This window comes from Martes martes (genome assembly GCF_963455335.1).
Source record: "Martes martes genome assembly, chromosome: 12".
In the NCBI taxonomy this organism is placed as follows: domain Eukaryota; kingdom Metazoa; phylum Chordata; class Mammalia; order Carnivora; family Mustelidae; genus Martes; species Martes martes.
The window spans coordinates 95,101,263-95,126,493 of NC_137900.1; the positions used below are offsets into that span (position 1 = coordinate 95,101,263).

General features: G+C 61.9%; 1 protein-coding gene across 1 annotated transcript; it reads left to right on the plus strand.

The window, feature by feature from the left end:
* Window positions 1-2,554: 2,554 nt before the first annotated feature.
* Window positions 2,555-11,444, plus strand: MYMK (myomaker, myoblast fusion factor; the record flags this gene model as incomplete). Its single annotated transcript, XM_080820514.1, has 5 exons — window positions 2,555-2,689; window positions 6,949-7,063; window positions 7,851-7,999; window positions 10,684-10,800; window positions 11,295-11,444. The coding sequence occupies 5 exons, from the start codon at window positions 2,555-2,557 to the stop codon at window positions 11,442-11,444; spliced, it is 666 nt and encodes a 221-aa protein (XP_080676640.1).
* Window positions 11,445-25,231: the final 13,787 nt, after the last annotated feature.

Here is a 25,231-nt window from a genome sequence, read left to right on the forward strand (position 1 = left end):
CTAGGGGGTGGCCAGGGCAGGCCGGCAGACGGAGGCCGCAGGAAGGTGGGGAGGACGGGGACAGGCTGCACATTGGTCACTCCAGCCTGTGGGTGGATCCGGCCCAGGTGGGGTGGGCTCCCAGGCCCGCCCGGTCCTACCCCCCCCCCACTTCTCTGCTCCCTTGAATCGGCCGGCCGGGGTCTCCCACTCAGCCTCCCCCTCTCCCAGCCCCCAGGCCCGTGGCTTTGCCAGCTGCAGGGAGAGCCGAGGGTCATTTCAGTCCTGTTCAGAGCTGGACGCCCTGCCCCCAGCCAGCTGGTCGGTCTCCAGGCGACCCGGTCTCGGAGGGAGCCCCACGCGCGCTGTGCCCACCTCCACGCTGGCCTGGGACTTCCGGCCGGTCTGCAGCGGCTCCCCAGGCTGCCCCAGGCCCGGTCACCTGTCTCCCCACGTTGGGGCAGCCCCCCTCAGCCCCCTTCTGCTTTAATCACTGCAACACATGTCCAACCAACCGCACCCCTGCCTCCCTCCGACACCTCCCCCTTCTCTTTTTCCCTTCCCCAAGCTTACAGCCCTGGCCCTGGAGTTTACAGCTGCAAAGAAAACACACACACACTCATGCACAAAACCAACTGTGGAATGTCTTCCTGCCCCTGCGCAGGGTTTGTGGCTCTAGGGGGTTCTCTGAGCACCTGACGTCTGCTCGCATTTCCACACCTCGGGGTTTGTGTTCCTCCTGGGACGGGGGCTGGGAGCTGGATGCGGGCAGGAGCGGAGGGCTGGAGAGGTGGGCAGGGCGAGCAGGCCTCTGGGACAGCCCACGTGGGGTCGCCCGCCTCCTGCCCTGCCCAGAGCTGCACGCAGAGCAGGATCTGGTTTTCCCATTTGGAGAGGGAACGGGGCTCCTCGGTGCCAGACTGAAATGTGCAGGAGCCTGGCCTCCCTGGACTTTCATTCATTCTTTGAACAAAGTCATTCATTCAGCCAGTGTTTGTCGAACACCTACGGTGTGCCAGGTTCGGGCCCGGCACAGGAGCACCTCGGCTTGCCTGGGCGCCAGGCCGGGGGACGGCCTTCCCCACAGACAGTGCTGTCGAGCCAACGACCAGAAAGAGAAGGAGGAGGAACTGTGTTCTTGCGGCGGAGGTGGGGGGCAGAGGGTAGGAGGAGAGACGGGGTCTGAGAGACCTGGTGGAGACCTGGGTGTGTGGTGGGCCGACGGGGCCGGACCATGGATGGCCTGGTGTTCTCCTCAACCCTTGGACTCTACCCCAGGGACGGTAGGTGCCTTGGAAGGCACCGAAGCAGAAAAATGGCATGACCGAATGCGTTGTTGCGAACAGCAGAAAGGGCTCCCGACACTTGTGTTTCCTGCTGTCCCTGCGTGGTCGCCCTCTCAGGAGAACAGAAGTGTGACCCGTCCACGTGGTAGAAGCCTACTCGCCTGGCAACCAAAGAAACCACCTCACACGACGTGGGCGACTCTCGGGGACGCTCTGTCGCTGGAGCAGAAGTCAGACCCCAAATGCACACCGCATGGTCCCATTTGTGCGGAATTCTGGAACAGGCCAAGTCAGGCGTGCGGCAGAGCAGCGCTTGCTCGCGCTGGCCAAGGGCGTGAGGGGTCACCCTGGGCTGATGGGGAGACGCGGTGGTCCCATAGCTATGTGCACTTGTCAGAACTCATCCAACTGTACTTCCAGTCCGTGCACTTTGTCGTATGTGAATTATATCAGGATGAAAAAAGAGAGTAGAAGTAAAGATGGTTCTCGGGCAGAAAGCACATCAGTCAGGAAACAGGCAATCAGGCTGGGGAGAGTCTGCCTGGGTAGCTCACCACCGCCATCATTCCTGGGCCAGAGGACAAGGGGACACCCTGCCAGACAGTGCCCCTAAAACCTCTTGGCGGAGGGAGGCTGCGACGCCAGCTGCGGGCCCGGCCTGGGAGCCCAGGAGAGATGGATGGCGCTGCCGTTTACTACAGATTCGAAACAATGTAACCGAGGAGAAAACACTGTCTCATTAGTCCGCTTGCCAAGGAAACCCAGGTGGGGAAAGAGCAGGCGGGCAGGGCCTGGCGTGGGCTGGTAAAACACCGCGCTCGTCGGCAAGGCTCTTTAGTGATGAGCATCGACTACACCTTGTCCTCAGCCGCCGGCAGACACGGGACTCAAGCAGCAGAGCCCGCTGGCGCACCCCCTCTGGGCTCCTCGGGGCCCCGGCGAGAGGGCCAGGACAGAAAGAGGCTGCGAGCTGAGGGTTCTGCTCGTGGCCACTTTACTCCGAGGTTGTTGCCTCAAAGCAAAGAAGTGTGGTCTCCTGGAACCAACAGCTCTGGTCTCTCGGAAAAAAAAAAAAAAAAAATTCAGAGACAAGTGTTGATCACATGGCATCTCAGCTGTTGGACCCCGTCCATGGGCTCTCACATATGCACTCCTGTCCCTGCCTCCCTCCAGGGCGTTCGAACCACAGCTGCCTTCGGAGCTCCCGTCCAAGGGAGCAGGCCTTGTCCCTTTGGTTTCCTCCGTCCTGGGGACCCGGGAGGCCTGCGCCCTCCCCTCCACGCCGGCTCATGGGGACGCTCGCGGCGAAACTTCTCCTGCCTACCCTCAGCAGCCTGGCCTTCCTCCCCGCCGTCAGCATCGCTGCCAAGCGGCGGTTCCACATGGAGGCCATGGTCTACCTCTTCACCATGTTCTTCGTGGCGGTAAGCCTGGGCCCCTCGCCCGAAGGTACAGGGACACAGGGAAGGGGCCATCTCTCCACCACCGTCCCACACCGGGGAGGAAGAAAAGTGATTTGGAGGAGAAAGAAAGAGCCTGGAGACCAGGAGAGAGGGTTGGGGGCCCCCGTCCTCCTCTCTGGACCTCAGTTTCCCCATCGGGGTCAGGAAGTCACCCTAGGATCGGTGTGCACAAGACCAAGTCCAAGTGGGTCAGCGTCAGTTGGTCCAGGAGGAGCCCTTCGAGTCTTCTGGGGTGACCCTCCCTTTGCCGCCGACAGACCACCCCAGGCCACCCACGTCCCCCCTACCCCACCCCCGCCCCTGCCACTCTCCCAGCTACAAGCACAGGGCAGTGGAGCTGGGAGGAAGGGGCTGAGCCAGGCCCAGGAGGGGGTTAGTGGAGTTTAGGGAATGTGGAGGGCCTGGGTGATTCTGATTCCAGAATTCCGGAGCTGGCCCTGGTTCAGGAGGGCCTGCTCACGTCTGCTCGTCTCTCCTCGGGGGCCCGTGTCTCCCTCCGAGTCCTTCTTTCTCCATGTAAAGGCCAGATGACTGTCTGTCTCTCCCCTCCCTCCCTCCCAGCAGCACGCTCTCCCTCTGCATTTTTCCTATTGGTTTTCTCCACATTTGCCTTTTTCCCCTTTTTTAATGTCTGTGTCTGGGTCCCTCTTGATTTCTGGAGCTCTCTCTCCACAGAACTTGCTCTCGTCCCAAACCTCCTGGTCTTTCCCCGTCTGGCTTTGTCCCCCGGCCCTCCACGTGGCTCTGTGGCTCTATCTCCCATCCTTAAGCTTCTGTCTGTGTGTCTGTGGGTCCTACCCTCCTACCTATGTACCTCTCTCTCTAATCACTCATCGCTCTACCTACCTAATGGATGACCCATCCCTCTACCCATCACCGATCTGTGTCTCAGGGCCCACCTGTATCCCTCTGAGTCCACCCCCATGGTCTGCCGCACCAGCTCCAATCAGACTCACCCTTCTCTGCAGCCCGGCTCCCCGCAAGAGGCTTGCACCGGGGAGGCGAGCGTTCCCCCAGCCACCGCCTTGTGGCAGCGCCAGACGTGAAAACTCGCGTGGCTCCCACCGCCGGCTGGCTTTGCTCCAGCAGCCGGGCCTCTGTGGGCGAGTGTCGGGGTCCTTGGGGCAGCCCTGGGTGGGTAGGTCTGTGAACACATGCACGTGTTTGCAGACACGCGTGCACCTGTCACGCCGACCTCCTCGTGAGCCGAACCCACGCTCATCTGCCACGGGAGAGGCTGCGTGCCCATGGGCTGGTGCTCCCTTAGGCAGCAGGGACCTGGGACTGGGGGTTGCCTAGGGTTTCTGTCTCCACGCCTGGGTGGGAGAGACCTTGGCCATGGTGGTTCTGGCCGTGAGCCAGTATCCAGGCTCTGGGCCATGCCTGTGCTGGGGACACACTATCTCATGTAGTCCTCTCAGCTCCCCGTGAGCCTGGGATTGTGACCAGCCCATTGGACAGATGAAGAAACTGTCTCACAGATGTACTCTGGGGCTCTCGGCTCATTCAAGGCATCTTTTCCAATGCCGTTTCGTTAGGTCCGCAAGGGAGCCCTGCTTGGGTGAGTTCCAGGAAGTCAATTTGACAGATGAGAAACCCAGACACAGAGTGGACCTAGGACTTCTCTGCGGGTACAGGGGGCTTAGGGCTGGGGAGAGGAGCTGGGGGTCTTGTTCCCAGGTCTATGTTAGACCCGGCCCAGGAAACCACAGACACGCCAGGCCACCCCTCCCCACTGGGCTGGGCTGGCCCCCAGCTGCCTCCAGGCTGACCTAAGAGGCCCACCCTGTCCCGCCCTAGCCCGCCCAGAGTGGCAGAAGCAGCTGCCTCCTGTGACAAATGTCCTCCGACCTCAAAGCCCCACTCAGCCCCTTTCTCCCAGAGCCCCAAGCCACACCATTGCCCCTTCTGCCTCCAATGTGGCTTCTTCCGTGTTCCGGCCAGAGTCCTCCTGCGACAGTCGCTACTTCTGTGTCCAACACTGTGCCATCTGCCCCGTCACACAGAGTCCCCTGGCCCGCCCCAGAGAGCGGGTATTCTCGTCCCTGTTCGACAGAGGAGGCCCCAAGCTGCCGGCCACTCGCCTAAGCTCACAAAGCAGGGGTCCGTTAGGCGGGCCTCTGGAGGCTGTGCCGTCTCCCAGCAGACCCCCGGCACACTCCACCCCTGCTAGCCCCCTCACAGGCCAAGTGCGCCCCTGCGTCGAGAGAGGCAGGCTTCACAGGCAGAGAGGCCCGATGCCAGTCACTGCTCTTTCCAGCCCCCTTGGCAGGTGGCACTGCTCTGAGTCTCCCCTTCCCCACCTGCCTGATCAAAGATGAACCAAGGGCCTTGCGGGAGATGCCTCCTGGGTCAACTTTCCTCCCAACCACTCCAAAGCCTGCCTCCCTGACCCTGTGTTTGCCTGGCCAGGCTAAGACAGAGCACTTCTGCCCTTCACGGGGCCAGAGCGGACACTCCCAAGCATCTCACAGTGATTAAGTCTATGATCATACGTGGTGATCTGTCCTACAAAGGAGAGGCCAGGGAGCCGAAGCCCCAGACGATGCGGATGGGCAGTGCGGGGAGGGATGTAGTTCTGGGAGTAGCAGGAGAATATCCATGTCACTCACAGGGCCTAGCTCTGCCTGCCAGCTCCATGCGCATCAAGAGTCCTTCTCCTTGCCCTATCCCCAAGGTCTGAGCACCTTGATCAGGCCCTACCTGAAGCTTATATTTCCCCAGCTAGACAGTCATGTCCACAGCCTAGTTGCTCTCCTCCATCCTCTTTCCCTGTGTCACTTCAAAGGGTGCAGCATACAAAGTTCAACACTGTTCTCTTGGTGGGTCTGACCAGGGTGCAGAGAAGTAGGACTGTCACCTCCCTCGTTCTGGACACTATACCTCTATTCGTGCCTCCCAGGTGCACCCTTGCTTTTGGTCACCTATGATTGTAACCAATAGGAGCTCTAAGTCAAGCTGACTTGCTTGACTCACCAGGCGACCCAGGGCTCCCCCTGTAACATCCCTGGGCCTCCAGACTTGGGCTGATCTCCTGGACGCCTCCTCCCTCTTGCCGAGCTGGGCTCACCAAGAGTTGATTGTGCTGGTTCCCAAGCTCGTTTACGCCTGTGGGACTTGTCAAAATAATTACATCACATAATTAAATATTACTTAAAGTGATGAAATGTGTGTGCAAAAGGATAGAGTTGTTGTTTTCTGTAAGAATCCAGTTGACTGCTTTGAGAATACTCCACAGAGGTATTTGTCTTAAAAATTGCTATTAAAGGCTCCTGCGTGGCTCAGTCAGTTAAGCATCTGCCTTTGGCCCAGGTCACGAGCCCGGGGTCCCGGGATCAAGTCCCACATCGGGCTCCCTGCTCCGTGGGGAGCCTGCTTCTCCCTCTCCTTCTCCCCCTACTCGTGCTCTCTCTCTGTCCAATAAATAAATAAAATCTTTTTTTTTAAGTTGCTATTAATTAAGGTGTTAGGGAGACTACAGGAGAGAGATGGGAGAACGTGCCATGCCATGTTCAGCACAGGGGTCTCCGCAGTCTCCCAGGACCTTAAGGAGACTGGAACTAAATGATGGCAGGCCACCAGAGGTTCTCAAAGTGGGCTCCACAAGGGTGGCTGGCAGCACCCCAAGAAACTCCTAACAGTACAAACCTCAGACGCCACCCAGCCCTGCGGGGTGAGCAGCGCGAGTCCTCACCAGCCCCTCCCCCTGCAGGGTTCTGGTGCCCACTCACACCTGAGGACCTCCCCGCTGGGATAGCCCACTCACGACAGGCGAAGGCCCTCCCAGGCCCCTGTAGGGCTGACCGGCATCCAAAAAATAGGCCGCAGCCTCATGCCCAAAGGTGCTGAGGGAACGCACACGCACCTGCTCTGGGTGCAGGGCGCGTCTTCCGGATCCCCGCCTCGGCGGGCTTCACGGAGTGATGCCTGGACTACGTGTGGTCATGTCATACACACACCAGGAGAGACCCGACTGGGCTCTGAGCACATCCGAGGCTCCCGGCCCCTCACGGGAACGTTTTGTCGAATCCCCACAAGACACCGTGAGGGGAGTGGCTGGCGGCACCTCCATTTTTCAGGTGGGGAAACTGAGGCACGAAATGACTTGCCTGAGTCTCGAGGCTAGTGAGTGGCCTGGCTGGCAGGGAGCGGCGGGGGCCGGGCGTGGCTGGGGCCCATGCCGTCCCCTCCAGTCCCTGACCCCCGCGGTTTCCCGGCAGCTGTACCACGCCTGCGACGGGCCCGGCCTGTCGGTGGTCTGCTTCATGCGCCACGACGTCCTGGAGTACTTCAGCGTCTACGGGACAGCGCTGAGCATGTGGGTCTCGCTGATGGGTGAGTGGCCGTGCCCCGTCGCCCAGTGTCCCCACCCACCATCCACCTGACGCTCCCAGAAATAGCCGAGCCCGCTGACTCTGCCGCCCCCCCCCCCCCGCCACCGGGAGCGTCTCTCCCCTTTCCTGGGATTCGAAGCCCGGTTTAGTCATGAGACAGGACGCACCGTCCTTAAACGTCCCGATTCCCATCCTTGCTTCCTGTTCAATTCCCACGTGAACGAGGGCTTGTTCGGAGCGCCTCGCGCGGCGGAGCCGTGCCTGGAACCCGTGGGAGGGCTTCCGGCTCCCCCCGCCCCGGGAGCCGCTGCTGCACACCAGGGTTTGCCCACAAGGCGTTTCTTGAGGCTCTTACCAGCAGCCGTGCCCACCAGTGTCAGCTCAGGCTTTTACGAGGATGGAATTGCTCAAAAGCCCAGTTTCTGCAACTTTCTTCTCACTTAGCGCCGTCTGGAGGCGCCATCAGGACACACGGGCCCCATCGCAGGGGCCCCCGTTATTTGCTCAGGTTCCGTGAAGGACCCACATCTTTCCTGTCTCTTACCTGCATGTCTCTGTCTTGGCTCCTGGGGCTCTCAGCGGCAGGTGCACAATGCCCTGCCCGTGACCCCCACGCAGCTCTGTCCACGTCTGTCCCTTAGACCCAGCCAGAGCTCAGACCTCGGGGTGACCGGGCTGGGCCCTGGGGGTCTCTCTGGCTGGGGCGCCTAAGGAATGCGTCTGGGGGAGCAGTGGCCGGGAGGCGCAGAGGGGCTGCTCACCCCTCCCGGTTCCTCCCTCACCTCCAGCGCTGGCCGACTTTGACGAACCTAAGAGGTCGACCTTCGTGATGTTTGGTGTCCTGACCATCGCGGTGCGGATCTACCATGACCGCTGGGGCTATGGGGTGTACTCGGGTCCCATCGGCACGGCTGTCCTCATCATTGCCACAAAGTGGGTGCGTACCATACGAGCCTCAGAGGACGGGGACGACCGCCCCTGTGACGCCTCCGCCTCGGGGTCTCCGTTTATCTCCCGTCTCAGGGCTTCCGCTAGAACACAGAGATGAGGAACACCAGGCCCCCGGCCACACGGACCATCTGTATCGTCCGTACCCACTAGCTCTGGACCTAACCCAAGTGACTCTACTTCTCTGCCTCAGTTTCCATGTCTGGAAAGTGGCTGTTACGGGAACAGTTCAGTACCTGCTTCGTAGGTTTGGTTCAAAGAAATTGGGTTAATGTATCTAAAAGTGTTGGCATAGAACTTGCCTTCTAATGTGCTCGACACGTGGGAGCAACAACCACTATCATTATTATTCTTTGCAGAGAGTGACTGCTTTAGAGGTGCGAAAGCAATTGGAAATGGCCTGGATTATTCTAGGAGGACTTCACGGGGGCAGAGAGCCTTGAGGAGGGAGGCTGCGGTGTGTAGTGGACTGGAAGTTGGGACAGCCCCTAAGCGTTGAGGCAGCCTGAGCCAGACTTTGCAACGCTGACATCTCTTCACTGGGTCCCCTGGGGGTCCTGACGCACAGTCCCCAGGCCTCCCCACAGCTCTCTTGTACCAAGGCCCTCCTGGCTGCGAGGCCTGAAAGCCACTCACGCTTCCCGAGCTGACGAGGGATGCTAGAGCAGAGTGGACCCAGGGGCACTTCCTGGGACCCCAGAAGGGAAGGAGCTGAACCCTGCAGGGACTGGAACACAGGCCCGGCCTGCTGGCAGACCTGAGGCTGGACCCACTCTCCAGCCATGCAGTAGCGCAGGCCCCGGGGTGACCTCCCTCTGCCACATTTTCGCCCCTTGGGAGCTCCACCTGGAATCTCGGGGTGTCCCAACTCCACGCGCTGGCACACACCCACTCAAGGACCCCAAATTAAGGCCCAGATGGCAGGGCCTCAGGGGATGGGGTGGAGGGGCTTCAGGCCACCTAGGGAGCGGGAGGGCAGCTCTCTGGGAAGAGGGGTCAGGCTGGGCAGGTGGCGCAGAAGGTGTCCATCAACCCATTTTACAGCTGCGGGAGGGAAAATGAAGTCCGGTCCTCCCCCAGCAGTAGTAGAGGATTTGTCCTGCCGTTCAGTTAACGAAGGAAGCAGGGCTCAGAGAGGTCCGCAGGCAACGAGAAGTCACGCGGCACCGGGTGAAGTCGGGCCTTGACTTTCCAAGAGAAAGGAAGGAGCCTCTTTCTCCCTCCAGCCTCCCCAAGGGGGAGGGCTGACCCAAGAGGCCCCTCGGAGCTGCCCGTGAGAGCAGGGGAGGCCTGTTGGGTCTGCCGTGTCCCGGGAAGGACCGCGTTAATGAACATGCCGGAATGTATAAACACAGAGCCCTGGGTCTCGATAGCGCAGCCTCACTCCCCAGCAGGAAGTAGGACAGGCTGCCCTGGGGGGCTGTTCCTCCCACAGAACTTGGCAGGCCTGGATCTGTGTTTGATTGTAATTAGCCAGAATGGAAGCCACTCGCCAGTTTCCGCGGAAAGCGCCACGACGACTTCCACGGCCCTGGGGCTGTGGATCCAGACGCGGGAACCAAGAGGTCTGCCTGGCTCCCTACATCTGGGGCTCAAATTGTGTTTTTCAGACCATTTAACGTGGAGTTTATTTTGGATTTTCAAGGGCAGTTTCTCCCTGGAATGAGGGTGAATTTTTCTCCCAGAGGCTCATCCCTTCTTGAGCCCGAGTTGGGAACAGTAGCCCTCAGGCAGGGGAAGCAGAGAGAGGCGGATATGGGGGATGCGGGGCAGGGCCGGGCCAGGCTAGGACGTGACCCTGGGCAGGCGCATGGCTGCAGCCAACCACACCTGGGCCCCCCAGCCGCACCCACCTGCCGTCTGGGCCCGTGCGGGGCCTGGTGTTTTATCAGCAATGGCAAATTCCAGAAAACCGCACCCCAGACTCGGGTGGGTCAGCCCGCCCCAACTGGCACGGGGCTCCCACCCAGCAGGTGTGTGTGGTTGTGGGGGGCCCCAGCCCTTCTGGGGAGGGGTCCACGATCCACAGTGTGCATTGTGCTGGGATCCCAAACAGCGGCACTCTGAGACACCCTGGCCCCAGGGGCTGGAAGGTGCAGGACTCGGTCCCACGGTTACCGCACGTTGTCAATGGACTTGAACCCATCTTTGTACGCGTCAGTGCCGGCTCACGCCTCCCACTAACGTGCACACCTGGGCAACCAGAGAGTCCCGTGCTGGCCAGCTTGTCTCAGGAGCACAGGACCATGGGTCCTGATCCACGAGCCACTGAAGGGTCTGGTGGACCACAGCACGGGCATCCCTGTGGGCCACATGGTGGGCGGGGCAAGCCCTCCAACACCCCCTTGCTGAGTCTGGTCCCCTGGGGGTCCCCACTGCCCAGCAGGGGTGCGTGTGCAAGGGTTATCTCGTTAGCCCGAAGAGGCAGGCGGGCAGGGACGGGCGTTGGTCCTCACTGGGCAAACTGGCACAGGGGTTCCCAACCAAGCCATCCAGGATGGGGCTCCCCTGGGGCCTGCTGCCGTGGGACCAGGCACACAGGGCACCTCCCTGAGCCCCATCCCCCCGCCCGAGGGTAGCCAAGGGACGCGTGGGTGCCTGGGCCAGCTCTCCAGTCAGCTCTGAACGGCCTCCCCACCGTGTGACCTCTCTGCTCGGCCACTCTCCCCGCAGCTGCAACAGATGAAGGAGAAGAAGGGTCTGTACCCCGACAAGAGTGTCTACACCCAGCAGATAGGCCCTGGCCTCTGTTTCGGGGCCCTGGCTCTCATGCTGCGCTTCTTCTTCGAGGTACGGGGACCGGGGCTCCTCGGAGGGCTTCGGCAGCTGCCCCTTGTTGTGTCCTCTGTCCCTCCTGGTGGGTGGAGGGAGGCCTCCCTCCCACCACAGCACCGTCCATCCCCGGCACCCCAGCTCTCGCTGTCTGCGGGGATCTGAGATGAGGCACCCAGCCAGGACGGGGCCTGGGGTTGGAGGGTGCACCTGCAGGAAGGAGGGGGGGGAGGAGGGAGGGGGAGGAGCCCCGGCCTCATTGTCAAAGGCCCAGCAAAATGCTGTCGAACTTCCACTCTCTACCCTCAGCACTCCAAGGGGGCTGAGGTCGGGAAAGACTGCCCATGGGCTGGACGCTGAGGAGAGGCCCCTTAGAGGAGGGTACTTGGCCAGATTCGGTGGGGGGGGGGTGACTGGCAGGTGCCTGGGCACATCAGGCACGTGAGCAGAGGCACGGAGCGTTGGGGGGAGCCTGGGGCCGCAGACCAATCCCCCCCTTCCCGCCCCTGCAGGACTGGGATTACACCTATGTTCACAGCTTCTACCACTGTGCCCTGGCCATGTCCTTCGTCCTCCTGCTACCCAAGGTCAACAAGAAGGCCGGAAGTGCAGGGCCCCCCGCCAAGCTGGACTGCTCTACCCTTTGCTGCGCTTGTATCTGACATTGCCTCCCGCCCCGTCCCCGTCCCCCCCACAAGCCCCTGCCCTCCCCCTCATCTCACGGCCCAGGAGCACCCAGGAGAAACGTCTCTCCTCCGAGCCTGAGAGATCCCCAGGGATTTGGGGAGCACCCTGAGTGCTTCTGGAGACCCCAGGTACTAGGTCTCCACTGTGGCCAAACCTCATGCTGGGAAGAAAGGCCTTCCTCCTTCCTCCCCCTCCTCCTCCTCCTCCGGCTTCTCCAAGTCATGACCAACAGGTGTGTCTGCAGAAGCCTGGAGCCTGTGTGTCCCCCTCATCTGCCCGCCCCTCCTCACCCAAAAGTTCCGGCCCAGCCCGGCCGCAGAGGGGTTCTGCACACACGACCTACCCACAGCATCTGTTTTCTCTTGGAAACTAGCGTCACCACTCATGTCCTGTGCCCTCTGGCTCTGAACACACCCGGTCGGGATTCCCGAGGCCGGAAGGGGGCCAGCTCTGTCCCTGGCCCAGGCCCGTGTGGCCCGCCCTCCAGCCAGGTCCCTGAATCAAGCCATTTCAGGAATGGAAACTCCCCAATGCCTTGGTCTTACTGGGTTCCCAAAGCTGTGTACTCAGCCCTTGATCTAATCCTTCAGACAAGTCTGCAGTAAAGCACGATCATTCCACTCTAAAGACAGAAGCCTGAGGCTCAGAGGAAATGGTGGGCTTGAGGCCCCAAGTCGGTGAGGGCAGAGCTGGGCCCCAAGCCCAGTCCGCCAGTCCCAGAGCCATGCCCACCTCCTGACTCGGGCGCAGCAGGCATGAGCACCTGTGTGGGTCCTCGGAGCACTCCCAGCACTCCGCCCGGGCTCAGAGCCAGTGTGGGGAGGGGGTCCGGGTGCAGGGAAACCTGAGCGGAGGCCAGCGGCCCACAGCTGGACACCCGGGGCCGGCTGGCCACAGTGCAGTGGGAGGCCGGCGAACCCCGGCCCAGAGCCCGTCTGCACTGAGCCCCGGGGGTGGCGGGAGCAGGTCTCCCAGACATCACCTCACAAACCTCCCCAGCAGCCCCAGCTTCCCGAATGATGTGGGCACATCTGTCAGGCAGGAAGTTACCTACACCTGTCTGGGGCCTGTTTGTATTTCCAGAAGGGGCGCGCCCACTCCCACGGCAGAGGGCGGCCCGTAACTTGTCCTAAAGTCACCTCTCGTTCACCTCCGGGGGCCAGGAGAGAGCTGGGGACAAGGCTGACCCCTCAGCCTGGCCCCCCTGACTGTTGGCCTCCCTGACAATCCAGAGGTCCCGCGCATGGGGGCCTGGACGCCCACAACCTCATGCCGGCTCAGCCCCTTTCTGTCGCTAGAGCCCAGTGACGACAGAGCAGCGGCTCGGCTCTTCGTGCTGGATCTGAGTCCCAGCCGGGCCCCGGGGAGCAGGGATGCCGCACGGCTCCGCTTCCCAGATGAGGAAACTGAGTCTCCGTGCTCCGGTGCCGTCCACCCAGACAGACGTGTCCCCGCCTTCCCCGGTGCCACGATGGCCAGATGCTGCTTGCAGTGGCTTCTCGTCTGGTGGGGGGGGCGGGGGGGCACACTCACATATACTGTAGACACACGTGCAGGCCACATGCGTGTGCTCGCCCCAGGAAGAGACAGAGCGCCCTGCAAACAGTGACTTCCCATCAGGCCCGTCTCCCGGCTCCACGAGGGGAGACACCCGGCGGGGAAGGGAAGGTGCTGGGGGCCACGCCAGGGGTCTGGGGGAGCAGTCTGGAAGCGGGCATCCCCAAGGCGGTGGCTTCCCTCTCCAGCCCTCCGCCATCCCCCCCAGCCCACCCACGCCCCGCGAGCACACCCAGCTCCTGGGTCTGCCGCAGCCCATGGAAAATGGGAGGCAGCGGCGTGCTCCCAAGCAGGGAGGAGGCGAGGGGCCTGCCAAGCGCGTAAGGCCCACACTAACAGGCTACTCACTGTGGCCGCGCTGATTTATGAGGCCGTCCGGGAGCCCGGCCAAGTCTGTAAGTCATGGACAATTAAGAGGCGCGCTCCAGCCCTCAGCCCCATCTGCCTCGCGGGCTCTAGGCCGGCTGTGCCACTCCAAGCAGGCTCAGCGCCATGGAGACCCCACCGCGCTGATGAGGACACTGAGGGCTGGGGTGTCGGTGGCTGGCCCTGGCCTTTGGACCCTGGCTGCGGAGGAGGCTGTCTCCAGGGTTTCACTCCCCTCCTAGTGGCATCTTCCTCCAGCTCGAAGGCTCACGTTGACATCGTGGTGGCTCTAGAAGGGCCAGGGCATGAGTGCCCGGAAGGGGGATGAAAGGGAGGAGGCCACCCAGAATGGCCACCCCTTCACCTCAAGACTAACAAGGAGGAAGGTCACGGCCTTCAGATCAAACAGTGCCGAACCCCAGTGCCGCCGAGCCCAGGGTCTTCGGGCCTTAGAACCGGACACTCATGGCACCTGGAGCCAGCAAGGACTTCCGAGGCCCTCCCAGACCCCCGGGGGCTCTGGACAGGACTCACCCACCCGGCCCTGATGAGGGATTAGGGAACCAGGAGCCCTGAGTCTGCCTCCAGCGAACGTGGAGTCCTAGAGGTTAGCCGCCGGCTAACCTGGAGCGCTGGGGCGGTAGACCGTGCTCGAAGACCGAGAGATGCTTGGGGCCATCGGGCTCGCCCGCTGCTCGCCACCCTCCTCCCCCCGCGCGGCTGGAGCTACTGAGGAGCTAAGTATCGGTTCATTTTCATTAATTTAAATCGAAATCGCCGCAGGGGCAGGGATGCAGGGTCCCCGGACGCCTGGTTACACATGAATTTCTGATAAAAAGTAATGATTTGGCCTGCGTAAATCTCATGGGGTATTTGGGACGTGTTTACACGTGACATGCTTACACTAAACCAAGACTCACTGTTGACCTGAAATTCGACTTTGTCACGGTGCCCTGTATTTCATGGGACAACCCTCTCCCCGCGGCTCCGGCTCCGGACAACACACCCGCCGGGAACTAAAGCAGCAGCAGCTCCCTGGACATGTGGTTTGGGGCTCCTGAGTGACACCAAGTGACGCGGGCAGAGGGGCTGCGGCGTGCGGGACGCGGGAGCGGGGCGACGTCCTCTCCCTGCTGGATGCCCCTGAACCTGGGGGCTGCAGGAGACGCAGGCTTCTCTGGGGCCAGCCCCGGGCTCCAGACCCTGCAGAGCACAGAGCGGACGCAGCCGATGGCCCTGCTGGAGCCCTCGTGTGCCCCGGGCCCAGGCACACACCACCTCCCGTGCACACACGTGCAGGCACGCACGCACACGTACGCACACTCGGGTGCGGGGCTCAGCTGGAGGGGGCGTGGCCCGCCTCCTCCGTGGCAAACGGAGAAGTGTTATAAACACTTACAACCACGCAGACAAAACAGTGTATTGTGGGGGCCCCCGCATCTCCCTGGGAGCTGGGAGCCCGGCGAGGGCCGCGGGGCCGGGAGGAGCCAGCGGCCTGTGTGCTGGGAAGGAGGGCAGTCTGTGTGCTCTGGCCTTTGTCTGCTGCTACCGACATTTCCTGCCTCTGTGACTCGCTTCTTCAGTAAGACCATCTGAAACCCAAAACTTTTATTGCCCCTTTTAAAGAGGCTTTACAGCTCCCCATCTACCTCGTGGGGGCCGCCGGCGGGGCTGCGCTCTAGTTAGCGAAAGCCGCCCGGCAGGAATCCACCCTGGGCTCGGCCGCAGGGGCTTGGCCCGGGACCCGCAGGAAGGCAACCGGGAGCTGCGGGAAGGAGCGCCAGGTATGTGGGCAAGACCGATTCTGCAGAGTCGGCGGAAGGCCCAGGGCGTGACCGGGGAGCCGGTCAGCCGCTTAAGAAAGCGAGGGGCTTAGCCGCCGTGCCGGGCACGTGCCATCGCGGACCCCCCTCCAGGCACGGGGCCCTGCGGCCCATGTCGGTCCGTCTCCACACCGGGTTTCCTCACCTTTGACCAGGGCCAGCAACCTTGCCCGCAGGCCCACTCTGGCCCATGGGGTAAACTGAGTCAAGGGCTGGCTAGACTGGTCTTGGGAAAGTAAAACAGGCAGAAAGAGGAAGCAGGAGGCTGGGCTGGTGCCGGGCTGGGAGGTCGGGTGCAGACACGAGGAAGGACCTCTCCCTCCGCGACCGCGTGCGGGCTCCCAGCCCCCTCCCCCTCCCGGCTCCCTCGGCCTCAGCTGCCTCCTCCACAGCAGGGCCCACCCCACCCCGCATGGTTGTTGCCAAGATTGAATGAGGTCACTGAGTACAAAGCACTTAGCACGGTATTGTATAAATGGCATTTTAAGAAATGGCATCGTTATTTCCATTACCAGTGGTCATGGGCAAGCAAGAGGGTAGGGGCAAACAAGCAAAGGGGTCCTTATCACCAAGAGACATTCACCCCGTATATGGCACCAAATGCCTCCATTTGCCAAGGAAACAAGTGTTTGTTATGGATCAAGGAAGTAAGCAAGGAAGGCTGCCTGGAAGAGGCAGGTTTGAATCTGAAACCAGAAAAGCAAAGTGGCCTGAGCCGTGGGAGCCTGCAGATGCCTGGCCCCTGAGCCTCGTCTGTGACAGCTTCACCGTCCCACAGCTCTGAGTCTGACCGTCTTCTGTGCCACGAACCTCCCCCGACCTCCTGCGTCCTTCCCATCAGAGCCACGAGAGAACCACGGCTGCCCTGACGGAGGGAAGGGTTCCACGGCTGGGCTCTCCCTGCTTCCGACTCTGGCTTGTGATCCAGGGCCAGAGGGAGCTAGATGGTTGTCACCTGGCATGCTCAGGGTCCAAAGGTGGAGGGGGACGGAGGCCACAGTCCTGGGCTGCCCTCCTGCCCTCTCTCCAGGTTGGGGTGGGGGGTACAGTCACCTGAGCGCTTGCTGGCTTCGGGGTGCAACCTTGCACGAGAAAGGGCCATGGGATGGGTGCCCACAGTGGTCACCCATACAAGCAGCTGTCCGAGCCTAGGGGCCTCGCAGGGAGCACCCCACCTTCCCCGGGAGCCACCCCCGGGCTCTGCCTTCCCGCCTCACACCAGCTAGTGGGGCAGCGGAGACAGAGGTGAGTGAGGGGACGGGGGTCGGGGAAAGCTCTGCAGAGCGGGTCCCATCAGTGGATCGAAGGAGGATGTCGGCCACTCCCCACGCACAGTTAACAAACATTTCTCAACAAAGGAATGGGTGGGTTTTTCCATGTCTTGGCGAGGGCAGACTCACGGCCCCTTGAAGAGCCCACACGGGATAAATGGCTCGCCAGTAACCTCAGAAGCCTTGGCCTTGACCCCTTGCCGACCTGCACGCCAGGAACGCAATGGAGGGGCCAAGTGTTGGAAAGGAAATGGCTCTGCAGTGCTCACTCCCCAGGGCCACGGGACCCTGGTCACCCTCCAGCCCCCGACACCTCCAGAAGGAGAGCCCCTTGCTTATCCTGTTGGGACCGTCCAGCAGGGCAGTGGGTGGGCTGGCCCCTCCCCCCTGCTGCCCGAAACCCCGTCCTGGCTCGGGAAGGCTGGCAGAGGCGCGTGAGACCTGCAATCTGACCGGCGAACTGGCCACACTGTCGAGCTGCCGTCGGGGGTGAGCGCACACGTGAGCTCCCATCACCCACCCCTGCGCACCGCAGAGGAGCCCTCCCGGGAGCCCTCGGCCAGGGAGACGGAGATCCCCACCCAGGAGGCAGCCAGCCAACGGCTGCAACCACCCGAAGCTCAGGGCGGGCTGGGCAGGCCGGGCTCTCCCGCCGAAAGGCCCCAGGGGAGGAGGAGGCCGGCAAGAGCCTAGATCTGCGCGTCGGGCCCAATCGCCCCTCTCTCCCTCCGAGAAGCTGGGCCCCCACCCGCCTTGCCTTCACCGGGTTTTGTTTTCCTAACAGCTCTGCTAACGGGAGACTGCTGGCTGAGAGCCCCAGCCAGCGCCAGGCTATCGGGTAGCTATGGCCACATCTGGAAGATGTTTGGCAGAGCCCCCGGGCCCCTGCCCCCCAGTAGCGGGCCTCAGAGCAGCTGCAGATAAGGGCCTGTCTGCTGCCGGCTCCAGCCTGGGCTCTGGGAAGACGCCGGCCTCAGCCCAACAGCCCTGACTTCCGGGGCTGGGAGGGGAGGGCCCGAGGGGGCGAGGGCGATCCCCGGCCTGGGGCCTCCAGCCAGTTCCAGAAATCACAGAATGGCAGACCCCACGATGTCAACCCAACAGACAACCTCAGAGGCCGGCTGACGTCCCTCCTGCCGACACCTGCTCTTCTGCGCTGGGCCCCACGATCCCCATGTCCTCCAGATTGTGCGATCAGCCCCATTACAGCCGGGAAGGGGCTCTCAAACCTGTGACCACGTCCTCATCCCAGCGCGTCTTGGCTGTCCCCATTGCTCAGACTAGGAAACAGAATCCGTGAAGTGTCAGCGTGCCCGAGGTCTCACACGGACAGAGCTGGGACTTGACCCTTCTTGGTGTGTGCTCCCCAGTCCCGTGTCCTGTCCTCTGCCGCTCACGGCCCCTCTTGTCCTGCTGTGTGATGGCACACGGCAGAACTCCGTTGTGGACCATCCGAGCCGCCGGGTGCTGCATCCTTCCGTGATCACGCAGGGAACCCGGCCGACCGTCCCAGCGCACCGCACGGGAATGCTGGGAGGGCCCCACCAAGCCTGGTGCAAGGCTGACCATGCAGGCAGTGCCAGCTTATAAACCCGTGCATGAGTCCGCAGAGAAGCACGACAGGCAGGAGGCAGAAGGAATGAAAGTTTGGCCTCAGCGTGCCCCAGGCCTTCCAGACCCTTCTGTACTCCGCTCTTTGTGTACTGACTCGGGCCTCTCCACCATCGCCCTCAGAGACAGGCACTGCGGCCCCCTTGCTCTCATTTCCTTATGATGTCTTCTTTCTTAACGTGCAGATGGGGGAGCACTGGTTTCTCACGGGTACCGAGGTCAGTCTATGAGACGCCAACGTGGAAAAATGGCTCAGACTGGCTTTATGCCCCAGCACGGGGTTAGTTTCCACAACGGGCCCTTGGGAGCCTGCCCAGCGTGTTTGCGTCTCATGTTCTGTGGGAGGCCATCGAGCGAGCTCCGCGGCGTCATCTTCTGTGTCCTTACCGAGTGGTCCCGGTCAGCCAGCGGGGCAGAGTTCGTCCAACCTTCCCCCCGGGAATGAACGGCCTTTGAAACAAAGGACACTGGTCCCGACCCATGTCCACACGCCAGCGAGACGAACCTCAACCTTTCCCTCATACCACACCCCAAAATTCACTCCCAAATCAGAAAGCTTCCAGCGGAAAACGTAAGAGAAAACCCTGGTGACCTTCGGTCAGGCAAAGATTCTTAGATAGGACAGCGAAAGCGTGGTCCGTCCGAGAAGATAATCAGTCAGCTAGTTTCATCCAAAGTTAAAGCACTGGTCCTTCAGAAGCCATCATTAAGGAAATTAAAAAAAAAAAAAAAAGCAGCAAGCCAGGAGGAAATGCTTGTAAAAAATAAATGATAAAGGCCTCGTATCCGGGACATGTAAGGGAACGTTCAAAACTCAGCGATGAGATAAACAACTGGAGGGAAAAAAATGGCAAATATTTCAGCAGACGCTTCACCAAAGACTCAGGAATCACCGACAAGCACGTGAGAAGACAGTCAGCACCACGAGATCAAAGCTCACGGAGACGCCCCTGGGCACCACTGGGATGACTGGCCGTGTTCCAAACGACGGAATCCGGGGCGCCTGGGCGGCTCAGGCGCTCAAGCACCCGACGCCTGATCTCAGCTCAGGAAAGGACCTCGGGGCCGTGAGGTCGTGCCCTGCATTGGGCTTCGTGCTGGGCGTAGAGCCTGCCTGGTGTCCGCTCCCCGCCTCTGCCCCTCCCCCTCTAAAGACAAAACTGAAACACTCTCTCTTTGTTTCTGAGGGCTGGCATTTCCAGTATCTGAATTTTCTTGTTGCTGATCTGACCCTGCGGCCGACCGACTCGGTCAGCTTTTGCTCGCGGCGCCTTGTTCCCTTGTGTATTTCGTGAGTTTTTACTCGGAACGGCTCGTTTAAAGCTGTGGGACCTTCTGGAAGTTTTCCGAGGCCACAGATGAAGGCAGATTCCTTCACAGTGTTTGCCTTTGCTTCCACCATGCAAGGACGACACTCCCCGCCCGAGACCCCTTTTGACTGAGATCTCTCGTCTGCGGTTTGGGGGTAGCTGAGGGACTATGAATTCAGGTCGCGCGGACACATGAGGGCCAGCTTCGGACTATGAGTTCTGGAGAATTCTCCCTCCTCTCCCCAGCACACGGCTTGAGCTAGACACCGTTGATGCAAACCCTCAAGGCCGGCTGGGTTTCCAGTTTACCTCGACAGTGAATGGGGCGCTTGGGAAACCGGTGCCCGTGGAGATGGCCTTCGGCGGCACCCCAGCACGGCCAGGCTCCGCATTTTGTCTTCTGTCCCTAGTCCCAAAGAGAGCCAAAAACTGATGCTCCCATTAACCTGTGACAACAGAAAGGTTTCAGCTCCCCATATCCCGTAAGAGAAGACAGACTCTTCCTTGGCCATCACCACGGGTAAACACGAGGACGAGCATCCAATCCCTCCCAGCCTCTCGTGACGTCCTGCTTGGGGCGACCGACCAGTGACCCGGTTCCAGCGACGCCCCTTCCTCAGCTCAAGAGCATCCAGCCCCCAAACGGCCCTGCGGGGAGGGCCTGAGGCCACACTTGATAAAACTCTGTGCCTCACAACTATGCTTCCCTTTGTTTGTTTGTTTGTTTGTTTGTTTTTAAGAATTTATTTATTTTGGAGAGAGAGAGAGAGAGAGAGAGAAAGCACAGCAGGGAGGGGCAGAGGAAGAGGAGAGAGAAAATCTCTCAGACGCGCTGAGCGCAGAAAACGGAAAACAACGTGGGGCTCGATCTCACGACCCCGAGATCACGACCTGAGCTGAAATCAAGAGTCGCATGCTTGACCAACGGAGCCGCCCAGGCGCCCCGTATATGACCCCTGGCTTGTTTGTTCCGGACGTGACATGGTGGCCTCCTCCTCCGACATCTCAAAGCAAAGCCAGCGTGAGTGTACCACGTTGTCCCTGCGTCCCCTCCTTCCCCATCCTGGCCCTAAGGCCCAGCCACCTCCCAGCCTACGGAAGACAGTGAGCGAGACGGACAGCTTTTCTTCTAGCCTGAGTCTGTAGCTGCTTTTCATGTTGATAAGAACAGAAATCTTTTTCCCGTCATGGTACAGACGAGGAAACCGAGGCACAGGGACATTAACTCGCTCAACAGCCAGTAAGTCACAGACTCAAACTTTGGAACCTGGATTATCGAGCCCCAGGGTCTAGGCACTCAAACTGTGCCATTCTCAACAAATGAGTTAGTGATGGGTGAATTCATTCATTCGTCCAATATTCACTGAGCATCTCCTACAGGCCAGGCAGGGTTGAGGCCCTGGAGATTTGGCAGTGAACAAGACACGCGACCCCTGCCCACGGAAGCTCACACTCCACGGGAACGGGCAGAGGAGTGAGAGAGGACAGCTGCAGAACCCTCCTCGGCAGAGGCCGGTGGCAGCCGTCAGAAGCCTGCATCTCCGGAGGGCCCTGTGCCCATACTGGCCGTGCGGGCCGGCCCTTGAGGCTGGGAGCCCTCCTCTGAGTGCCCGTGCCTCTGGTAGGGAGGTGGAGGGTGAGTGAGTGAGGAGGAGCCCACGAAACCCCTGGGAACCCCCAGGCACAGAGACGCTTTGTGACTTGCCCGAGGCCCACGGCCAAGCCCGTGGATTGAAGGAAAGCCATGGTTTCCCCTCGCCTGTTAAGGGCTCCAACAAGGACTCGGGTAAGTTCTTCCAGTCAGAACACCCGTGGGTTCAGGGACGTCAGAGATCGCAGCGCCAGAGTGCGTCTTCCTGCAGGGGACACTGGTGGCCATGATGAGGGAGCTGTGAGTTCTTCTGTCGGAAGACAGCCCCTCCTCTCACTTTAGGAGCCCGAGCCAAGGCCATCCCCTAGCCTGGGCTGGGGACAAAACTTCTTAGCCACACAATGTACCTGGGAGGCCTCAGGAAGTCAACAGTTTTCCCAGACTCTGTGAGCCAAGCAGGTCTTGGCCTCTGTCCTGTTCCCCCAGGGTCACAGGCCCCCCAAAAGGGCCCTGACACCTGCGTCCCTTGGTCAGCAGAGCTGGGAGGGGTGGCGGTGTGGGTTTTCTGGACGATGTCATTTGGGAAACAGCTGGGCACAGCTGCGTCCTGAGGACGCTGCCCCAGCCTCGCCTGGAACACAGGGTCAGACGCCATTCCCAGCACGGGCTCGGCGCCAGGAGGCCAGGCCAGGCCAGGCCAGGGGACGGCGTGTCCCCGCCTGACAAAGCAGTCCCCGCCCGCCCCCGGGCCTGCAGTGGGGAGGCCACCTATCTCCAGCCCCGAACCAGAGGAATGTGCGCTTCTTCCCCGGACGTCCTCCCGAGCCGGGGCTTCTGCGGGGAGGGCCATGGGCTGGTGTCCCAGAGTGTCTGAGAAGAAGGCTGAAGAGGGGTCGGCAGCCTCTGCAAGCCGCACCCGGCTTCTCCTCAACCTGCCCAGGAGCCACCACGGGGCCCCGAGGCCCTGAGGGAGCCCGGCCCCAACCTCCTGCAGGCCGCCCGCTGCGGGCTGAGGCCGCTCTTGGTTCAGACCGTGGCTCTCCTCGCTCCGCCCGGCGAGATGCCGCGGCCACGTCCCCGATCTCCCTCAGCTGCGAGACCTCACGGGGCCCCATGCCACCGGCCCGCGGGCCACCCTCACCGGCCCTTTGGCCTCCCCTCCCGCTAGGCAGCACCCAGTACCCTGGGCCCCGTGTGGACGCAGGCGCGCACCCGCGACGCCCTTGGGGATGCCTCTGCTCCCTGCGTGTTAAAATCCAACTCACTCTCCGAGACCGGCCCTTCCACGGTCCCCCACACGGCCCCGCCCCGAGCCCCTTCCTCCGTTCATCGCTCGGGCTCAGCGGTGTCCTGCTCCCACACGCGGGTCCACGGGGGCCTATCCCGACGGACGGAGCCCCCCACGCCCCGCCCCACTGACTCGGCTCCCCTCCGGGGCCCCGGCTGGGACGGGCACAGACCTGTCCTATGCGGTGAGGATGCTCAGTCCCGTTTCGCCACACCGGCAACACGCGGGTGACGATTCTAATTTGCTCAAAGCAACCATCTAACTTTCTTACAAACGACCCCGGTCGTTCCCGTGCGTCGTAGAAAAATTCAAACGTGGATGAATCAAAAGACGCTTGAAATCACCCCAAATCCAAGATGATTCCCTGCAGACCCCCAACGCCTTCCTAGGTCAGGGCCTCCGTGTTCGTTCCTGAGCCCATCACATCCCGGACCAGCAGGTCAGCCCCAGCCGAGACTGGGTGGACGGGAGCTCCAGGAGGGGCCCCCATTCAGCAGGACTACACGCCCAGGCTGCAGCTGGGCCCCAGGAGCCCTTCCCAGAGGCCGGGCCTCTGCTCTGGCTCCCAACTCCGGCCAAAGGGAAGGCCAAGTCAGCTGCAGCCAGCTTCCCAGAGGCCGGGGGCCCGCTCTAGTCCTTGAACCCACAGTTCAGACTGGCCGGCCTGGGGGAAGGGTGCGGGAGGAGCCGTGAGGACGCTGCCCTTGACCTCACACAGAAGCTTCGGGCACTTCTAAGCAGGTGAAACCCCCTTCTGCCCTTCCCGAGGGTGGAGTGAACAAGCCGGAGGGCGAGGCCCCGAGGGAGAGTCCGAGAAAGCCCCGGGTGGTCCCAGGGATGCCCTGCTGTCAGCCTCCCGCCGCTACAAGGCTGCGTGCACAGAGCCGTGTCCTCGCAGCACCGAGGGGCTCATGCGGGAGCTGCCCACAGAGAGGTGTGGGGCTGGCTGCACCCCATCTGGGGGTGCTATGCATGAACCCCACGTTTCAAGTGCAAGTGGGAGAGTTTTCGATGCCAGGAACCCCTGAGCTGAAGACACCCCGCCTGGCCTTTCAGGGGCCACACCCCATGCCTGGAGCACTTGACTCAGAGCCTTACGTCTGAACCTGGAAATGAAGGAGGGAAACCAGCCAGGCCTGGGGAAGGGGCCTGCTTCTCAGAAAGAGCAGAGAGGTCCGACCGCACTGGACCTTTACTCTTAGTCATGAGTCGGTGAGAGGCAGGATGGCGAGGCAGGAGCGGGCCCTGGAGCGCTCAAGTGCAAGCAGGGAGGGGCCTCCGGGAGCTCCCAGCTGACCCACATGCACGGCGTGGAGACCTCGGCTGCAGGTGGCTCTCTGGGCCCCCTCCCCACCCCCGCCGTGCTCATGCACGCCAGGCCCTGTCCCCTGGAGCTTCTCGCTTGGCAAGTCCTGTCCAACAGACAATTCAAAGGGCACAAAATCTGTTGTCCCAGCAGAAGTCCCTGCAGAGAGGGACCTGTGGGCTCAGGACGCAGAGAAAGCCCGGAAGTGTCCACAAAGAGAGGCATTGGCTGTTGGCCTTGGAGAGGGTCACGTCCGTCCACAGGCAGGGAGGGGCTTGCAGGACAATCTTGGAGAACCTTCCCCACACCCAACATAAGTGCAGCTCGCTGGAACCTTCCAGCCCCGGCCCACGGAGTGCACGAGGGCCGTCCTCCTCCAGGGTCAGGCACCAGACCTCCATCTGGAACGGGCAGGGGCCTCATTCAGGCCGGAAGGCGCCGTGCTGCCGTATTCGTGTGTTCCTATGGGTCACCCCTCCCATGGGACTCGGGACTCCGGGAGACAGTGGCGGGACCCTGGTGAGCAGAAGTGGAGAGAAGCCAGGCAGCCACAGTGTGTGGGTCACCCACCCGGTGGCCACAGGGAGGTCCCATCCAGGCTGCATCTGGGGAAAAGGGCGAGGGCAATGTTCTGGACAGAGGGGGGCCCTGACCCCCACCACCGTGTTCCAGAAGGTCCACGCCCAACAGCCAGTCCCTTTAAGGGCAGCAGGGACCTGGTATCCACCCTCCAGGCCCACAGCACAAACCCCGTTCCTAACCGGCAAGAGGGAGCCCGGCTTCTCAAAAGGGCTGCCTGCGTGGGCAGCTAATCGGCGGCTCCCGCAGAGGGCAGCCCGTGAGACCCCAGCTCTCTACCGGCCTCCCGGGTCACGGAGTTGCTGTGGGCCGAGCCCCTCACACAGACATGCTGCCTACCTCCGAGATGAAGCCTTCAAAGGTCGGGGGGGCGGACGGGGACAGGCACCCCATCTGCGTCTGCCCCTGAAATTGAAGCCATAGTCCCAAACCCCTGTGGCTGTCCAGGATGACAGGGCCTGCTGGAAGCCAGCCCCAGGAGGTGTGGACACAGCGACGGAAGACACACACCCACAGGCACGCATGTGGTGTCTACGCGTGTCATTACACACACAGGCCAGGCCTGAGCGTTCAAGGATGGACCCCCCCCCCCCAAAGCCTGACTGCTCTTCCTTGAGGCCCCACGCGGTCTCATGCTCCAGTCCTACCTGCTGGTCACAGCCTTGTCCCAGCCCGGCACCAAGCCGCTCCCCACCCTGGGGCCTTCGGCAAGACAGCTGCGCCGCCTGGCTGGCCCCCCCGGGCTCTGACGCCCGGAGCTTGGGGCCACTTCGCGGCCAGGGAGCATGTTCGGTCCCCACTGTGACCCTGCCACACGCCTATCCTGTCCCTGCCCACTGAGCCCTTCTGCCCCTTTGGGCTCCCCCACTGGGCTCCCTCGGGGCGTTGGGGCGGGTCCAGATCCCACGGCCCGGCGGGAACTAGTCACCGCGCGCCCCGCAGAATCATCGGAGGTGGGAGTGGGCGCGGGCACACGGGCCACGGGGACCAAGCCAGCCTGTCGAACAGGAAGGGGCGTCATTTTGTCAAAGCATTTTCTCGCCCGTGGAGCAGGGAAAGA